Consider the following 19,415-nt stretch of genomic DNA (forward strand, 5'->3'; position numbering starts at 1 on the left):
TGGTGACCAGTGAACAGGTTCATCACCATGGTGACCAGTGGGTCTCCAGGACCTTTCCATGACTTTAAACCAAATTTCCATGATTAAACATTTTGTGAAAACTGTCTATACGTGACAAAGTGAGAAGATGTAGTAATTAAAATAACAATGAGAATTCCAAAGCATACCGTATATATACCGTGTAAATTAACATTTGAATAAAACAAATTTGCATTACTTTTCCAAATATTTTGGGATTTTATTTTTTTTAAATAACTTTTCTAGGCCTGCTAATAGCCATTTAAAAACTCCATGACTTTTCCAGGTTTTCCATGACCGTACGGACCGTTTTGAATAAAGGGTTGAAAATTTAAGTTTTTTTATCCGATTAATCGATTAATCGATAGAATAATCAACCGATTAATCGATTATCAAAATAATCGTTAGTTGCAGCCCTAAACTGAATGTAGCACAGGTGGACTCCAATCAAACATCTCAAGGATGATCAGTGGAAACAGGACCTGAGCTACATGTTGAGTGTCATGGCCAGTGGTCCCCAAACTACGGCCCGTGGGCCGAATCCGGCCCGCCTCCACATTTGGACCGGCCCCCTGAACAATACCAGAGACGCGTTCCGATTTATTATTTTGTTCACCTGGCCCGCTGCCGTTGAGATTGCAGTGAGACGCGGAGAAAATGTGAAGTGGTGCTCTTCTTCACAATAGAACATCTTTGATGGGACGTGTCGCGTCTCGGCCAATCAGCGTTCAGATGTCCAGTGTTTGGGAAGTTAGGTTAGCTTGAATGTTAGTCCGCGACATCTGCTGCTGTCACGCTGCACGGTGTAGCGATACTAACAAAGTACCCGTGCGTTAAAAACGATGTGATTTAGCATATTTTTTGTATCAATACTTCATTAAAAGAGCGATCAGAGCGCACTCCGCTCCGTTAAATGCTGTCTGCATGTGCAGCGCTCACAGCGAGTGGCGCGCGCATCGCTCAGCCGTGATGCGCGCGCCACTAATGTTTTCGTTCTTTATTTTAACAGATTTGCTGTGAATACTTTCCGGATGCACTGTAAATATATATTAGATATTTTTTATACATATATTTCATGAAAAGTATATAAATATTACAACAACAAAAAGAAGAAAAAATATATATATAGTTTTATACATATATATTTCATAAAAAATATATAAATAAATTAAATAAATAATAAAAACATATATATATAAAATAATACTAATAAAACTACACAACATTAAAAAGAATAATGACGAAAAACAGCGGCCCTGAAAGCGGGTCTGGGTGGGTGTCTCACCTTTCCGTTGAAGGTGTCGGTTCAGAGTTCGTCTTGAAGAACTTTGAGAGCGTCTCCTCCATGGAGCTGAAGGCCTGGACGCTGGAGATGTGAGACGAGGACGCCAGGATCCTGCTTATCTGTTCACGGCGTCAGGACGCTATGTGATCAGCACCAGACTCTGTGACCGGCCCTTTTATGGGTCCCACAGAACCATTTCCTCACGAGTACATGTGAAATACCCAAATTGCACGTGAGCATCGCACAGGTGGCTCCGGGTACCTGTGTGTGTTTGAAGCTCACGGCCAGGTCGGCGGGGCTCTCGCCGGTCTTGAGCCTCAAAGTCTTGTCCGCTCCGAGCTGGAGGAGCTTCAGCACGGCCTGCTCTCGGCCGTACTGCGCCGCCATCGACAAAGCCTGGTGGAGAAGACGAGTACGACATCATCGTTAGCGGTGCAGAGGACCACCGCACGGAGGAAAATGAGTATCGGGGGCGAAGGGAAGTCAATTATAACGTAATAATGAAATGTTCAAATGTGTTGGTGATGAACTTGAATAAAGCCAGACCTTCACGACAATATAAATAAACATTAAGATATGAATAATGTAAATAATGTAATCCACTATAAAAACTAGTCATGACAAGATTTGTTTTTAAATCAATAAAATCATTTAAAATGTGTTTTTATGAAGAAAAAAATTAAAACCTTACATTTTTAAATTGTTATAATTTACTATTTTAAAAAAAGTTTACAACTAAATAATGTGTATCTGCCAATATGGATCAGCAGCAAAAAATTAGAAGTGTTTAAAAAGTTTCAGACAGATTCTTTCCATTGTGTAGATCTCGCTGATGCTCCTGAAATCCCAAATCCTGCCTCACCGTGTAGCCGTTGCTGTCCTGCACGTTGACCTCGGCCCCATGGGAGACCAGCAGGTTGATGACCTTACTGTAGCCGTCCCTGGCCGCCAGCATCAGGCAGGTCATTTCAGACCTGAGGAAGAGGAACGAAGATGGAAAATGAAAATGGAGACGCGACATGAGCAGGAGAGGTGATGGAGGTACAGAGAGGAACCACTAGGGGGCAGCAGACGTCACATTATAGACAGCCATTGACTTTTAATCTCCCTCAATCTATTTTACATATATATATACAGGACTGTCTCAGAAAATTAGAATATTGTGATAAAGTTCTTTATTTTCTGTAATGCAATTAAAAAAACAAAAATGTCATGCATTCTGGATTCATTACAAATCAACTGAAATATTGCAAGCCCTTTATTCTTTTAATATTGCTGATTATGGCTTACAGCTTAAGAAAACTCTAAAATCCTATCTCATAAAATTTTAATATTTCCTCAGACCAAGTAAAAAAAAAGATTTATAACAGCTGAGTGTTTGTCAAGGCTCAGGAAACCCTTGCAGGTGTTTCGAGTTAATTAGACAATTCAAGTGATTTGTTTAATACCCTACTAGTATACTTTTTCATGATATTCTAATATTTAGATAGGATATTTGAGTTTTCTTAAGCTGTAAACCATAATCAGCAATAAATCAGAATAAAAGGCTTGCAATATTTCAGTTGATTTGTAATGAATCCAGAATGCATGACATTTTTGTTTTTTTAATTGCATTACAGAAAATAAAGAACTTCATCACAATATTCTAATTTTCTGAGACAGTCCTGTATATATATCTTATATATATATTTTATTTAACATAAATAAATATAAAATAATCTATATATTTTATTTAACATATATAAATCTATATATTTTTAAAATATACAATTTTTTTTTTATATAAAAAAATGTCTCAAAAGAATTTATATATTTTATTTAACATATATAAATATATATATATTTTTAAAATATATCTATATATTTTTTAATATATATATATTTTTTTAAATATATATTTAAAAAAATCAAAAAAATGTATATATTTTATTTAACATACAGGACTGTCTCAGAAAATTAGAATATTGTGATAAAGTTCTTTATTTTCTGTAATGCAATTAAAAAAACAAAAATGTCATGCATTCTGGATTCATTACAAATCAACTGAAATATTGCAAGCCTTTTATTCTTTTAATATTGCTGATTATGGCTTACAGCTTAAGAAAACTCTAAAATCCTATCTCATAAAATTTTAATATTTCCTCAGACCAAGTAAAAAAAAAGATTTATAACAGCTGAGTGTTTGTCAAGGCTCAGGAAACCCTTGCAGGTGTTTCGAGTTAATTAGACAATTCAAGTGATTTGTTTAATACCCTACTAGTATACTTTTTCATGATATTCTAATATTTAGAGATAGGATATTTGAGTTTTCTTAAGCTGTAAGCCATAATCAGCAATAAATCAGAATAAAAGGCTTGCAATATTTCAGTTGATTTGTAATGAATCCAGAATGCATGACATTTTTGTTTTTTTAATTGCATTACAGAAAATAAAGAACTTCATCACAATATTCTAATTTTCTGAGACAGTCCTGTATATAAATATATATATTTATTAAATATATAAAAGAAAATCTGTCAAACAAATCTATATATATATAAAATTAATCTTTATATATAAATATATATTAATACATAAAAACAAAATATATATTAATAAATAATAATAAATAAATAAATATACACACACGGTGCTGGTTCTTTCACGACATGAAGAGCTTCTGTGTTGCACAACAATCTCACATCGTGCAGGAGACGTTTCTACATGTTGATTAGATTCCTCTGTGAAAAACCTCATGGCTGTGTTCTCAGAACATTTCAGATTTCCTTTGTATTCCTTTAAAGCACAACACAGATACGTGTGCGTGGTAACAGACGGAGCCTCCTGTACGACGGCCTGGCGGTCACAACTTTGACCTTTAACAACCGTCTGACACGACGGCCAGAGATAAAAACGCTGCGCTACGGTTCCTCTGTATCTTATCACGGCTGAGAAACATTCACCCGTCAACTCATCGCGTCAAGCTTTTACAGGGGAAAGTGATTGAGGGAGGAAAGAGGAAGCATTTAAAAAGGGAGCATCCATAATTCATATGTAAACAGACGCCCAACAGAACACGGTATGTGAACGCTTCATCGCGCTCAAGTCGATGGACGGGTGCTTAATTAACCCCCTGAGAGCTGCAGAGACACCATGGCAGTAATGACCATGAATAACACAGTAATGTACTGTAGGTCTGACCCACTAGTGTTCAACTAGGATAACCAGCCATGTGCAACAGTGCTCTTATTCTGCATTGGTGCGTTTCATTCATTCATAGCTAAAACAAAAGTGAAAGAGACCATTTAAAAAGGGATATTTGTAATATTTTAAAACAACTAATATATTGTGATGAAGTATGCTTTTCAAAAAGGACATTTAATGCCTTTCAGATAATCACTTTTCACTTTATCCCAACAAACGTAATACTTGAAAAACCTATAGAAGGAAACACACACACACACACACACACACACACACCACAGGTGTCAAACACAAGGCCCGCGATCCCATTTTCTTAAAGAAATTGAAGAAAAATATCCCGTGCTTTAATTTTGAAGGTTTAGGATTACATGGATTTATGTTGCAATATTAGAGACATATTCTTATGTACAACATGTCTACACTCAAATAAACAATAATCAAATGCAGAGAGACTTATTTAACGATATGTTCGAGGAGTTTATAAAGTGTTTCCGGCCCTTTAAGAGGCGGCCGTGATGCCGATGTGGCCCACGGTGAACATGAGTTTGACCCCCCTGCCCTACACTGTCTCCATATATTGTAAACATGTGGAACGCACTAGAACTCTGCTTTGGTAGTTTTCACACAATGGCGCCAGGCGGCAACTTGCATTCTCTGTCCTGACCACCAGGGGGCGACTCCTCCGGTTGCACACAGACAATAAATTAACTTGACCTGACGTGGCTGACGCTCGTGTGGAGCCTGAACCCACCCGATATGACTTGATGAATTACAAGACATCCCAAATTAATGTTTAGTGAAGACAAACAAAGCGACCAATGGCTGACCGGTGATGAACTGCAGCTCCAGCCATCAGTCAATCCTCCCGGAGGACGCGTTGGTGGCATGGCCGCTTCCTCGTCCTGCATTGCCCCAACGGTGTGAGACGGGCACCAAGGTCACTCTCATGCTAATCCAGTGTGTGTGTGTGTGTGTGTCCTTCAGACTGTGAGATTTTGGCCCGTTCCCAAACAGACCGATAGCCGATCGATACGCAGACGGTTCAGAGTAAACGATGCTCCAGAGCAGGGGTTCCCAAACTTTTTAGACCACGCACCCCCTTCTACATCCCGACCGGGTTCACGCACCCCCAATCCCCCACACCGTAAAAAAAAAACGCAACAGAATGCAAGAGTTGTTGACGGGGGGGGGGGGGTGCTAGTGAGAGTGTGCTCACCTGTGCGCGCATCACGGCTAGGCGTGATGCGCGCCGGCATCGAGCCGAGAAGAGTTGTTGACGGGGGGAGCGATGCGCGTTATGGGAGCGGCGGCGCTGGGCTTAGCCCAGAAGAGTGAAGCAGCGAAATTTTTAGACATAGAAACACTCTCAGACAGCAGCTCTCAGACACCATTAGACCACCATTACATTTTTCCTCTCGCGCACCCCTAGAGGCACTTTGGGAATCCCTGCTCCAGAGGAATGGACCCAGAAACAGCTGACTCAAACCAATCACATTTAAAAAACTGAAGCTACATAGAGACTTATTTACATGTTCATAAAGGATATACCGATTATGTTTTAACAAAACCTCACCTGCGCTGCAGTGAACACGGAGTAAACCACGGAGGTCACGATGGAGATCCACAACGCATTCCTACTCCACCGATTTACAAATTATCCTACAGCTCGTTTTTAACGTCACAATCCAAATCATATTCAGAACTAGGGCTTCACCGAATGCTTCATTCATAACGTTGACGGACCAATTCTCACACACACACACACACACACACACACACACACACACACACACACACACACACACACACACACACACACACACACACACACACACACACACACACACACACACACACACACACACACAGTTTGTACCTGTTGGTGTTGAACTCTCTCTCTGCTCGTCACACTGAAGGTAAACCTCTGCATCAACCTGACAGCACCGTGAAGTACATCTACACAACCACACAGCGACAGGGCGGTGACGTCATCAAATATGAAAACGGACATTCGGAGTGTCATTTTTAACGTCAACTTCTCGTGAGCGGAGACGAAGCACCGGTGACCGAGGAATTCATCTCTAGAATTCACACGACAAACAGATGCTTCATCTACTATATTACATAAGATAAGGGTTCTATAACGGAGTTTAGAGGGATGGATAGATAGGTGAATAGATAGGTGGATAGATAGGTGGATAGACAGGTGGATAGATAGGTGAATAGATAGGTAGGTGGATAGGTAGGTGAATAGACAGGTGGATAGATAGGTAGGTGGATAGACAGGTGGATAGATAGGTGAATAGATAGGTAGGTGGATAGACAGGTGGATAGATAGGTGAATATATAGGTGAATAGATAGATAGGTGAATAGATGGATAGATAGGTGAATAGATGGATAGATAGGTAGGTGGATATAGATGAATAGATGGATAGATAGGTAGGTGGATAGATAGGTGAATAGATGGATAGATAGGTAGGTGGATAGATAGATGAATAGATAGGTGGATATAGGTAGGTGAATAGATGGATAGATAGGTAGGTGAATAGATAGGTAGGTGAATAGATGGATAGATAGGTAGGTGAATAGATAGGTAGGTGAATAGATAGGTAGGTGAATAGATAGGTAGGTGAATAGATGGATAGATAGGTAGGTGAATAGATAGGTAGGTGAATAGATGGATAGATAGGTAGGTGAATAGATAGGTAGGTGAATAGATGGATAGATAGGTGGATATAGGTAGGTGAATAGATGGATAGATAGGTAGGTGGATAGATAGGTAGGTGAATAGATGGATAGATAGGTAGGTGAATAGATAGGTAGGTGAATAGATGGATAGATAGGTAGGTGAATAGATAGGTAGGTGAATATATGGATAGATAGGTGGATATAGGTAGGTGAATAGATGGATAGATAGGTAGGTGGATAGATAGGTAGGTGAATAGATGGATAGATAGGTGAATAGATAGGTAGGTGAATAGATGGATAGATAGGTAGGTGAATAGATAGGTAGGTGAATAGATGGATAGATAGGTGGATATAGGTAGGTGAATAGATGGATAGATAGGTGGATATAGGTAGGTGAATAGATGGATAGATAGGTGGATATAGGTAGGTGAATAGATGGATAGATAGGTAGGTGGATAGATAGGTAGGTGAATAGATAGGTAGGTGGATATAGGTAGGTGAATAGATTGGTAGGTGGATAGATTGGTAGGTGGATAGATAGGTAGGTGAATAGATGGATAGATAGGTGGATATAGGTAGGTGAATAGATGGATAGATAGGTGGATATAGGTAGGTGAATAGATGGATAGATAGGTGGATATAGGTAGGTGAATAGATGGATAGATAGGTAGGTGGATAGATAGGTAGGTGAATAGATAGGTAGGTGGATATAGGTAGGTGAATAGATTGGTAGGTGGATAGATTGGTAGGTGGATAGATAGGTAGGTGAATAGATGGATAGATAGGTAAAAACCAAAGACAGCTTATTGATATCCTTATTATCAAAGGGAATGCAACCTTTTTAAAATAGAATCATCCCGTGAAGCGGTTGAGGAGTCGGACCGGTTCATCGGAGGTGGAACGGGGGGGGGGGGGGGGGGCTTTTGAGGCTGCTTTGTTGACACAACAGCGGAGCGATGAGCAGCTGGTGCTCATCACCGGTTTGATGTTCAGACGTAAGAGGTGATGATGGAGGAGGAGGTTTACACTCTGCACCCACACGAACCTCCTCCTCCCCCTGCATCAATCTCGTGAGGTCGGGGTCCTCTCGTCCCCAACGCATTAAATATTAAAAATGTCATTTTAAAGGGTGAACATTTATCCGTCTGCTGGCCCTTTAAGATGTTGACACACACATACACTAGTCTATATATATTTTTTTACATATATAAATATAAAATAATCTATATTTTATTTAATATATATATATATATAAATATATAGAAACAAATATACATATATATATATTAATAAATGTACATTATATATATATATTAATACATGTAAATTATATATATAAATATATAGAAACAAATATATATAAATAAATGTAAATTATATATATATAGAAAGAAATATATATATATATTAATACATGTAAATTATATATATATATATAGAAACAAATATATATATATATTAATAAATGTAAATATTATACAGGACTGTCTCAGAAAATTAGAATATTGTGATGAAGTTCTTTATTTTCTGCAATGCAATTAAAAAAACAAAAATGTCATGCATTCTGGATTCATTACAAATCAACTGAAATATTGCAAGCCTTTTATTCTGATTTATTGCTGATTATGGCTTACAGCTTAAGAAAACTCAAATATCCTATCTCTAAATATTAGAATATCATGAAAAAGTATACTAGTAGGGTATTAAACAAATCACTTGAATTGTCTAATTAACTCGAAACACCTGCAAGGGTTTCCTGAGCCTTGACAAACACTCAGCTGTTATAAATCTTTTTTTTTACTTGGTCTGAGGAAATATTAAAATTTTATGAGATAGGATTTTAGAGTTTTCTTAAGCTGTAAGCCATAATCAGCAATATTAAAAGAATAAAAGGCTTGCAATATTTCAGTTGATTTGTAATGAATCCAGAATGCATGACATTTTTGTTTTTTTAATTGCATTACAGAAAATAAAGAACTTCATCACAATATTCTAATGTTCTGAGACAGTCCTGTATATATATACACATACACACACACACATACATACACACAAATGTGTTTCTGAGAGCAGACGAATTCCAAGATGCTAAAGAGATTATTTTTAACATCAAATAAATTCATGAATAACTTCTATACGGGGACACATGATCAGATCTGGTCTAAAATGTGACGGGCTCTTCCCGGGGTGATGCTACGCCAACATGTATGAAGATAAGATGAAAAACAAACTGAAAACATACCACAACAAAAGATTAATACCGTTTGATCGATAACCTGCCGACTATTGTTCAAAGTGTCAAAGGACGCCTGAAGATGCAGATTAAAACGATTAAATCACAATATGCAACAGTAAAAAGCTGTTTTGTGAAGACGTGTTAACAAAGTTCAGCCGGTTCTGTGACCTTTAACCTCCAAGGGATCCAAACCGGTCTCACTGCCACTCAACAAAAAACAAGAAAGAAAAAGCTTCTAGAATCCTGCCGGCCGCCTCGTTACACTCTATTTGTTTGTCTGTGTGTCTGATACTCGTCTGTAATGCACATGCCAAAACAGGACATTCCACACACACACACACACGTCATGCTAACACATGGCGGCTAACGAGAACCATCAAAGGAAACCCGATGCCGCTCCTCCTCTCCGCTGTTCACGTGTTTCTCGTTGGCCTCCATCAAGAGGGGCGTGACAGTGCGCACGGCGCTGAAGATTCCTACAAACATTTAGACCTGAAACACATCTCTAACCCCCCCCCCCCTCACCTGTCCACCATGTTGGGATCGGCATTTCTGGAGAGCAGGATCTCCACACAGCGGGCGATGTTGTCCTCGCTGGCCGACGCCGTGCAGCCGGCCATGAGCACCGTCCAGTGTTCTGAGGGTCACATGGAGGGTCAACACATTACCTCTGGACCTTTACAGGAGCATCCATCGATCTGCAGCGTCAGGCCAAGAGGGAGGCGCGTACGAGTCCACTCTCCTCAGCGGTCCACTCAAATGCAGACTTGGCTTCTTTTAAACACGACATCGCAGCCGATAAGCTAAGAAAAAACAGTTTGAAAACCTCAGAAACGGACAGAATCCTTCACTTCCTCATCTCGTCTTCTTAAACATCAGCTTCCAGATAACAATATTTATTAAAGTGTCACGCCAAAAATGACATCGCACAGGAGTTTACGGACGCCATTCGTCTGGTTCCAGAGCGCCCCGACCCGTTGACATATTTAAGGTTGCTTTTGAAACTGCGTCGACGACGTCGCTGAAACTTTACGATTGCAAATTGGTCTGAAAAAAAAAGAAATAAGTAAAAACTTCCGATTGAACAGCAAAAAAATTCAAACTCATTCTGTAACTATAAAAAACAAGTTTACGTCATTACTAGTTATCTTAAATTACACTTAATAAGCTATTTAACTAAACAAATTAAAGCAAAGAGGAGTACCCCCCCCCCCGTCATGCTGTAATAAGGAAGATAAATAACTGGAGATGGAGTGATAGAAAGACGTTTATCTGGAATCAGGAAGTGTGGCGGCCTTCATGGGACCGACTGAGCTTCTCATCTCAGGCCGATAACGCCGGTCACCCACGGCAACGACCGGGGCGCCGACCTGTGTGTATCACAGCATCTGTGTGTGTGTGTGTGTGTGTGTGTGTGTGTGCGCGCATACCTGGGCCACTCCATCTGCATGTGGGTTCCTGTGCATGTTTGTCTGTGTGCAAGTGTGTGTGTTTATACTATGTGTGTGTGTGTGTTAACCAGACTGCCCGGTCCACAGAGAAGTGGAGTAAATAAATACGAGAAGCGGTGTGTGTGTGACAGCGCCGCGCTGACCGTTAATCATCGTGCATTCCTTCGCTCGGCCTTCGCCGCTTTCCGCCAAACGGGACGCGACCGCACGTCATCGCCCCGTTTGATTGTTTCCTTCACCTGCCGCCGGCTTCAGATGCCGAGGCCATGTGAAATCACACACACACACACACACACAGATGCGCGCGCGCGGGCGCGCAAACACGCGCGTTGGTGAGAAACTTAAACTAGAGACGTTTAATTAATAAGTGTAAAATAATAATAATATATATATTATAATATATAAAAATATATTTATAATATATTTAATATTAATATAATTATTATATATATATACAAACTATAATTGTAATATATATATATATATATATATAATAATTATAATCTATATTATATATACACACATACATATATTATAATTATTTTACACTTACAATTAATTAAACGTCTCTAGTTCGAGGATCATACAAACAGTTCGAGCGTCCGCCAATTAAATTTGAAATTAATTTCTATTAAAAATCCATTCTTTCCTTCAGGAACATGGCAGTGATTATCGAACCTTCGCTGCTCATTGAAATGACGTTAGGCTCTTCCAACAATCTCCCGTTACGGAATTAGTGACATAACTCTTCTCCAGGCTACCAGCCATTTAATCTCTCGGTCACAATCTGAATTACAGAGCCCTAAAAATATTCCTTTGACAGACTCTGTACAGATTAGACGTTACTGAACTAGCTCTGACTTCCCTACCGGACGTTTCATGCTTCTGGCGATCTGTAAACTGACTTTTTTCTTACAGATCTGCAGACCTCGTGCTTATTTTACCCAGACTGACCTCCGTCCAGCAGATGCCTTTAATTTCTCTCGGTGTGCGTGAACTAAAAACAACCGGCGGGATCGGCGGTTGTGTTTCTGCAAGAGTTCCTCTTTGGCGTCATCGCCAGTGAGCGATGTCAGATGAGGCGCGTCGGCCCCCTGGTCGTTGGGGAGAAGGAGCGCCGGAGGCCAGGAGTAACTGGCTGTTTGAGGCGTTCAGCAAACCTTCACTTCAAATGGGACCCAGTTGCTTTTCCTCTTTAATGTTGGTGGAGGATCTCAGAGAGATCGGCGAGGCCTCCACGAGGCCGTCGACCACCGATCCACTTCAGAATGACTTCGGCTTATTTCTGTTTTTTAGCAACTTCAACTGAACGCCAGAATGTCCGTCATAATGTTTCAGGTTAGATTTCACAAGTTTATACGACGTATACGTTGTATTTACTGCCCTATTTGGTCAAAGTTGCGTCCCTTATGGTTGACCTTTTAATGAATACATTGTTTTTTTATTTGGCGGCTCCTGAACTCCATGCATGTCCCGTTTGAACACATCTCATCTTGTGCGTTAGTGTTAGTAACGTTACAATTGTATTTGGGGACATGACTAAGCAAAGTGTGGAAGTAGCGTGGGCTGCCATTAAACTATAAAACCGATAAAAACAATGGAGAACCCGTCTTTATTTGAACACAAGACATTTCTGGAGGTTGCCATTTCTCAGTTCTCCTCCCCCCTCATATCAGGAGCTCGTGAGGACGGCGGTCCTGAATCAGTTAAATGCAGTGATCTCCGTGACTCTGACCTTTGCTGAAGTTGGCGCTGGCCCCTCTGTCCAGGAGCAGCTTGGCCAGGTCGTGGTTGGCCACGGCGACGGCGCACATCAGAGGGGTCCAGTCAAAGCCGAGCCGGGTCTCCACGGACACGCCTGTCCACACGGGGCAGATTAAAGGGAGGCAGTACAATTATTACAAAGGCCCTTCATTGTTTGTTTTTTGAGTTTTTTTTACTTCCTTGCTTAAATGTTGTGTTATTCTTCTCCCACTAGTTTTATGTGTATCACTTTGTTGCATAACTGTCAACCCCTCCAACAAATCAATTCTCCAGACGTTTAATCAACCATCAAACTACAGAAAGGCCTCATGCAACAACATTTTAAACCTTTCTTTCTTACTTTGTTTATAATAAATAATAATAATAACATTCAATTTTATATAGCGCTTCTCTAAATGTTTAGGATTCATGCTCAAATGAGTGTTTCAGGAAACCAGGACAACCTCGTTATGAAGTGAGAATTTAAGTTTGATGAATCTAGCGTCCCAAAAAATATACACATATATATATATATAAATATATATATACTGCTGTCGACCGTGTGTTATCAGAGACGGCCATTACAGGGACAAAAAAAAGGAAAATAAGTTTAACTTTATATACCATGCTAAATAAATAATAAATATATCAAAAGGAAAGGAGTCAATGACTAATATAAGAGACGGTCATGTGAGTCAGAGGAATATTGGATGAGATGATATTACCTACAAGTAATTTGGGAAGCCACGAAGAGAAAAGATGGAGAAATGAGTATTAGAGTCTTAATTGTGTTGGATATATTTTTTTATCTTTAGTTAAATTGGTTTCCTATTGAAACAAATTCATCCAAATCAAAGCATCAAAGAGTTGATGGTTTCAGGTCAGATGATGTATTGTTGCCGTGTGGAAAGAGGCAGACTATCTCTCCCTGAGGACGGATCTGGATTGTTTAAGTACAAACAACTTCTTCTTCTTCTGTTCTGGAATGAGTCAGCAAATGGTTTGATTGACAATAAGTGAAGCAATAGAAGTGGTAATAACAGATGTAAAGTGAATACATGCCCACACAGTCGAGACATCAGTCACAGAGAAACTTGCCGTCGTCCAGCAGCTGTTGAACAGTCCCAACGTCTCCTGTATTGATGGCTCTTTTCAACAATGACTCATTATCTTGTGGGGGAGCGTCATCCCCATCCTGCTGCGATGGGGAGATCAAAATGAAGTCGCAAAAACAAATAACTCAGGGAGAAAGAGCTTCATTTAAATAACAACAACATTCACGACATGGAAACTGAGGCACAAACACAGAATGAGCAGTTCTTTCCCACAACATTGGGACATGATGTTGGACCAATGTCCTGTCACTAGGGAAGATTGAATGAAAGAATAAAGGTAATTAAAAACTACGACAGACGAACAGTACACAGTAAGTACTGTGTACTGTTATCAGATACAGGAGATGTATATCATGAATAAATCACTCAACTATAACACTGTTACACTGTTGGTTGTTTACATCTTTGCACTATTGTTTTGTTACTTAATTTAATATTATTACCTTCGCATTGAAAATGCGGAAGGTTATGTTTTGATCGCCGTGTATTTATTTGTATGCGTGTTATTCGCATAAGTCAAAAAGTATTAAACCGAATCGCATGAAATTTGGTGGGATGATTGGTTATTATCCGGGGACCATTTGATTAGATTTTGGGATCGATCGGGTCAAAGGTCATGAAAAGGTTAACATCTTATTTGTATCCAATTGGCATGCAACTAATGCCAAAATGTTCATAATTCAATGCCCAATCTTGTGATATGCGAAGGTATGCGCTCTACCGAGTGCCCGTTCTAGTTCTAGTTCCATTATATTTTGTGCATTTGTATATTTAATATGGCTTTACTTGTATGGATAAATGCTGCCGTTACAAAGTAGTTTCCCTTGCAGGATGAATAAAGTATCCGTCTACTTTATCCACAGTTTCTGTGATATGATTATTAAGTGATTATGATTATTATTATTATAAGTGGCACATGTAGTTTTGGGGCTGCAACAAACTATTATTTTCAATACCTCTAAATATGTTCATTATGTTCTTAATTAACCATTCATAGTTTAATTTACTCTATAATATGTGAGAAAATAGTCAAATCTAAAAGCAGGGGTTTTATGGTATTTGTTGAAAACAAGACTGAGAATAGTTCATGTTTAATTTAATATTTTGTTTCTGTCAACAAATCAATTAATTGGTTTAAACTTACTTTAATTGTGGTAATAAAATTACAATTTTATTTTTTTAAAGTTACAATACATTATTGTAATATTTTGTTTTACTAGATATTTTTAGATATCACTTAAATAATTTCCTTTTAACTATTTCCAGCCGTGAAGCTGGTTGAATGTGTTAGCTGAAGTTAGCTAAGTTAGCTAGTTTAAATAGTATATTCATTAATTTGTCACTTTACATATATTATATATAGGTAATCTACTTGGTCATAACTAGTTTATACGAGAATGTTGTATTTCTTCTAATCTTCTTCCGCAAACCAAGACATAAAGCCGCGGTTTTATAATTACAAAAATTTAGAAACTAAAGCTAGCTTCCCTCGTGTTAGCCGCTAATGTAGCAGCTAGGTAGCTTATAAAAAGAATAAACCAGTTTCTGACAATACAATTAAATAATGAAATATTTTAAAACATTACCTTGTTGGGGAGAGCCTTCCCATCCAAACAGGACCCGATGTCCCACTCGTCGTTGCTCGCGTCGCTCTCGTATCCGGCCGGGAAGGAGTTCTCAGTGAAGCTAGCCATGGCGGAGCTAGCGGGCGATTCTTCTTGGGTGGCGAGCGGGGACGTTGACGTTGACGGTGACGTACAACGTCATCGTCAACGTCATGCGTCATCGTCAACGTCATGCGTCATCGTCATGCGTCATCCACAACGGCAAACCCCACACAACAGGTGGCACTCGAGATGAATCTCGGGGCAGCCCGCTGGGGTGGAGTTTAACGTCCAACCGCGATAATCTAGGCCGCCAGTAAACACAGAAAGCCTGAAGAAGAAGAAGAAGAAGAAGAAGAAGAAGAAGATACTATAATATTAGTCTTATTAATTCATAATAATGTCATTTTTATAACGTTGGCTATCCACTTGTGTTTATCCGGGGATAACTTCTCTTATAAAAGAGCTGTTGAAGCTAAATATCAGCCTCTTTCTTCAGGAGTTGATATAAACCATTGTTTTCTATAACTGTATAAGCACAACGGACATAGTTGTCATGCTTGGGGATGAAATCTGTTTTCTTATTGTTCTGGCTGCAGGGAGAGTAAATGTCCAGCAGAGGTCGCTGTCTCCGGCGAAGGGAAGCAACCTGTGTCGCTCTGCAACAGGGACTGGGCGGTTGGTTTCAGAGGCACTGTGAAGGTGTATTGAAGCGTTTTGAACACAACACACACACACACACACACACACACACACACACACACCTTTTATTTGCTGCTTTGAAATGCACTTCAACAACAAATTGTAAATTGAGCAACACACTTTGAGAATTTCGGAAAGGTTATTGAAAACTAAATGAAGAATACATAGTTTTGGTCCAGAGTGAGACATCTCACTTTCCACCCATCTCTGCTGAGAGTTGCACATGCTCAGTATACCGATTGTGTGCTCTAGAGCAGGGGTCCCCAACCCCCGGGCCGCGGCCCGGTACCGGTCCGCGGCTTGGTTGGAACCGAGCCGCGGAAAAAAGTGAATAAAAAAAGTTGTAATTTTTTTTAAAAAATCAGTCGGAAAAATATATTATTTTGAAAAAGGAGCGGATACACCGTGTGTCTGAGCCGCGTTCAGGAGTCTTAAAGTTCGGGTTTCTCGCTGCAGGCGAGTCTCACGCGCCGAACCCTCTGCTGGCGACACAGTGACAAATAATCTAAAACATATTCAACCTGCTCAATGAATTCTGTCACTTCAGGGAAATGACAACTGTTTTCAAGTTGGCCGATGAAGTCGCTGCTGTGTGGGCGAGTGAACAGCGGAATATTCTACATGTTTCAGACGTTGACCGGGTGGAAGAGGCTTTTCAAAGAGTTTGAGCGGTACTCCAACCACAAAAGACCCGACTGCAAAAGAATAGACCTGCAACCCATTTGTAAACAAACCCACCCGGTGAATCGAGCCCGTCCGAGCTAGAAGAACATGTGCTGGAGATGCAAATGACGGTGGCCTGAAGGGACATTTCACACAACAACTCTGCCTGTTCTAATGACAGCGACCAGAACTCGGTGAGGAGCAGCGGACCAAACACACGTCTGTGTCGCCGTCTCCATCAGCGGCTCGTTGCAGGTCAACAAGCACGGCTCACACTCGGCGTCATGATGAGTTGTAGTTTTGGCACTTTATGCCCTTCGTATAATTGTATGACGTCATATTTATTACGTCATTTATATTGCCGGTCCGTGAAAATAATTTTTGACACGGAACCGGTCCGTGGCTCAAAAAAGGTTGGGGACCGCTGCTGTAGGGCTGATGTGAAAGTGTCTTTAAAAGCTGCATTCTCCCTCCTGACCACCAGGGGGCGACTCCTCTGGTTGTATAGAAGTCTATGCTTCGTGTGTTAAAGCTGCATTCTCTCTCCTGACCACCAGGGGGCTCCTCTGGTTGTATAGAAGTCTATATAGTGACTCTACTTCTCTTGATGTATTCCCTCAGTAAACATTGTAAACATGAGTTTATGTCTCAGTCTCTAGTTTCAAGTCTTCTTCTATACAGCATGATGTCATCATTTATACGTTATGGTCATTTAGAGTCAGACCATAAAGCAGGGGGCGCTTTAGGGGCGGAGCTACAGGTGATTGACAGGTCATTACATCACAGTAAAGTCTGATCAGTCACAATGTAGTGATCTGTTAAACGTGATCAATATGTGAACGGGGTCTGCAGCAGGTGAGGAAGAGGAGCAACACGACATCACTGTGATATCATCCTCGTGTTCTCCGAGTCTCTCGTAAGTATCTGCAAAGATAAGATTCAGGTTGCAACCAGAAGACTTCGACGCATCTCCGCATCGTTATCTCTGTTCCCTCACGGAATGTCTGGAGCTTTTGATCCTCCCTCTGCTGAAACTCTGAGTAATTTTCACCCTGATAAATAACAACCCAAAAAAAAGTTTAAAGTTCCTTTTTTTTTTTTATGTCCCGGAACTGTTTCTGCTTTTTTGTGAATGATAGGCAGCAGAGCGGAGGAGAACAACGGGATGCAAGTGGGTCCTCTTTAACACATTGCTTTATTTAATAGGGGTTATAAAATAACAACAAACACTAAATTAATTTAACAAGATCATTGTCATGTATTTAGGTAAATAAATAAAAAGGTCGTTTTGCCAACATCCTCTATGGATGAACTCCGGCTTCCAGGATAATTACAATGTGAACGCTGAAGGGTCTTGAAGCTGCATTCTCTCTCCTGACCACCAGGGGGCGACTCCTCTGGTTGTATAGAAATCTATATGAGAATAACTTATTCTAAATGACCCCCCCCCCCCCCCATGAAAGTGGCCTCCTTCTTCACCTCCTCAGCTTGTTGCCACAATACGCGACCCGAGGCTCGTCGGCGTGGAAGTGGCGCATGCGCGGATCCAACATATTTTGTGTTGCCAGCCCATAAAGGATGGACTGTCCCCTCCACTGTCACACTGAGGGAGAGGAGCAGAGAGAGAGAGAGAGAGAGGCCGCCGGACCACGGGAGAGACGCACGGGAGGATAGAGATCCCCGGTTTGTGTTTAGGGGGTGGGGGGACGGGAGAGAGTTAACTTAACGGTGACATCATATTTACCGGAGGCACAAAGTGGAGGATACTTATTTATTTTTTAAGCACAGCTTCTCTCTCTTAACTGTGGGAACGGAGCCACTCGGAGAGGGAGGGGGAGGGGGGCAACACAAATGTGAGCGCCGCGCACCGGACGGACTCAGGTGCAGAGAAACCGGCGGCGCGCTGAGGATGCAGAAGTCACCGGTGGAAGACGCCAACTTCCTCTCCAAATACTTCTTCTGGTGAGTCGCGGTGACTCTGAAGCTTCATCTCATGTTTTCACTTCATCTTCATCATCTTCTGTTGTTCGTGAGCGTGTGTTTGGACACAACTTTAATGGATGTGAAACTTCTTCTGTTGTTGTTGTTGCCGCGTGGAGAAGCAGGTGAAACCCTCCGCGGGCCGTCTCCTCTGTGTCCTGGTCTGCTTCCCGGAGACACAACAACATGCGGGACTGTTTCCTTGATCCGCGCGTAAAATGCGCACATTGCGTAAAATGAGCCCACAAAACGTTATTATTCGCGGTTTGAAGGATACAAATCAGATTTTACATTAATTTTTATGGTCCATTTTCAATCACCTCCTCTGTGATAACGGTTGCATGTGCGCGCTCGCGCCCCACCCATGAGCGATGGGGTACGCACGATGCTTCATGTCACGCTTCCGCCGGCCGCCGAAGACCAGTGCAAATGGAGTTTCATCCTCTGTCATTAGTCTGACTGGGAAACCTCAGCGGGGATTACAGCTACAACCAGCACCACTTCCACTGGAGCCTCCAGACACTACACACACACACTCACACACACACTCACACACACACACACACACTCACACACACACACACACACACACACACTCACACACACTCACACACACACACACTCACACACACACACTCACACACACTCACACACACTCACACTCACACACACACACACTCACACACACACACACACACACACACTCACACACACACACACTCACACACACACACACACACACACAC

At 40.8% G+C, this 19,415-nt stretch overlaps 2 protein-coding genes across 3 annotated transcripts in view; one reads left to right on the plus strand and one right to left on the minus strand.

The window, feature by feature from the left end:
* The window catches only part of asz1 (ankyrin repeat, SAM and basic leucine zipper domain containing 1), a 29,614-nt gene extending 14,200 nt beyond the window's left edge, over nucleotides 1–15,414 (minus strand). Inside the window, exons 1-7 of the mRNA XM_056416138.1 lie at nucleotides 15,307–15,414; nucleotides 13,704–13,803; nucleotides 12,598–12,720; nucleotides 9,937–10,048; nucleotides 2,166–2,277; nucleotides 1,565–1,699; nucleotides 1,304–1,422 (exon numbers count right to left, since the gene is read on the minus strand). Coding sequence (XP_056272113.1) covers nucleotides 1,304–1,422; nucleotides 1,565–1,699; nucleotides 2,166–2,277; nucleotides 9,937–10,048; nucleotides 12,598–12,720; nucleotides 13,704–13,803; nucleotides 15,307–15,414 — 809 coding nt within the window. The remainder of the gene's footprint in view (nucleotides 1–1,303; nucleotides 1,423–1,564; nucleotides 1,700–2,165; nucleotides 2,278–9,936; nucleotides 10,049–12,597; nucleotides 12,721–13,703; nucleotides 13,804–15,306) is intronic.
* Nucleotides 15,415–18,571: 3,157 nt separating this feature from the next.
* Nucleotides 18,572–19,415, plus strand: part of cftr (CF transmembrane conductance regulator) — a 40,756-nt gene continuing 39,912 nt past the window's right edge. For both annotated transcript variants that reach the window (XM_056415651.1, XM_056415652.1), the window contains exon 1: nucleotides 18,572–18,651. In XM_056415651.1, coding sequence (XP_056271626.1) covers nucleotides 18,599–18,651 — 53 coding nt within the window. In that variant the 5' untranslated portion in view covers nucleotides 18,572–18,598. The remainder of the gene's footprint in view (nucleotides 18,652–19,415) is intronic.

This window comes from Pseudoliparis swirei, chromosome 6, assembly GCF_029220125.1.
Source record: "Pseudoliparis swirei isolate HS2019 ecotype Mariana Trench chromosome 6, NWPU_hadal_v1, whole genome shotgun sequence".
NCBI lineage: Eukaryota > Metazoa > Chordata > Actinopteri > Perciformes > Liparidae > Pseudoliparis > Pseudoliparis swirei.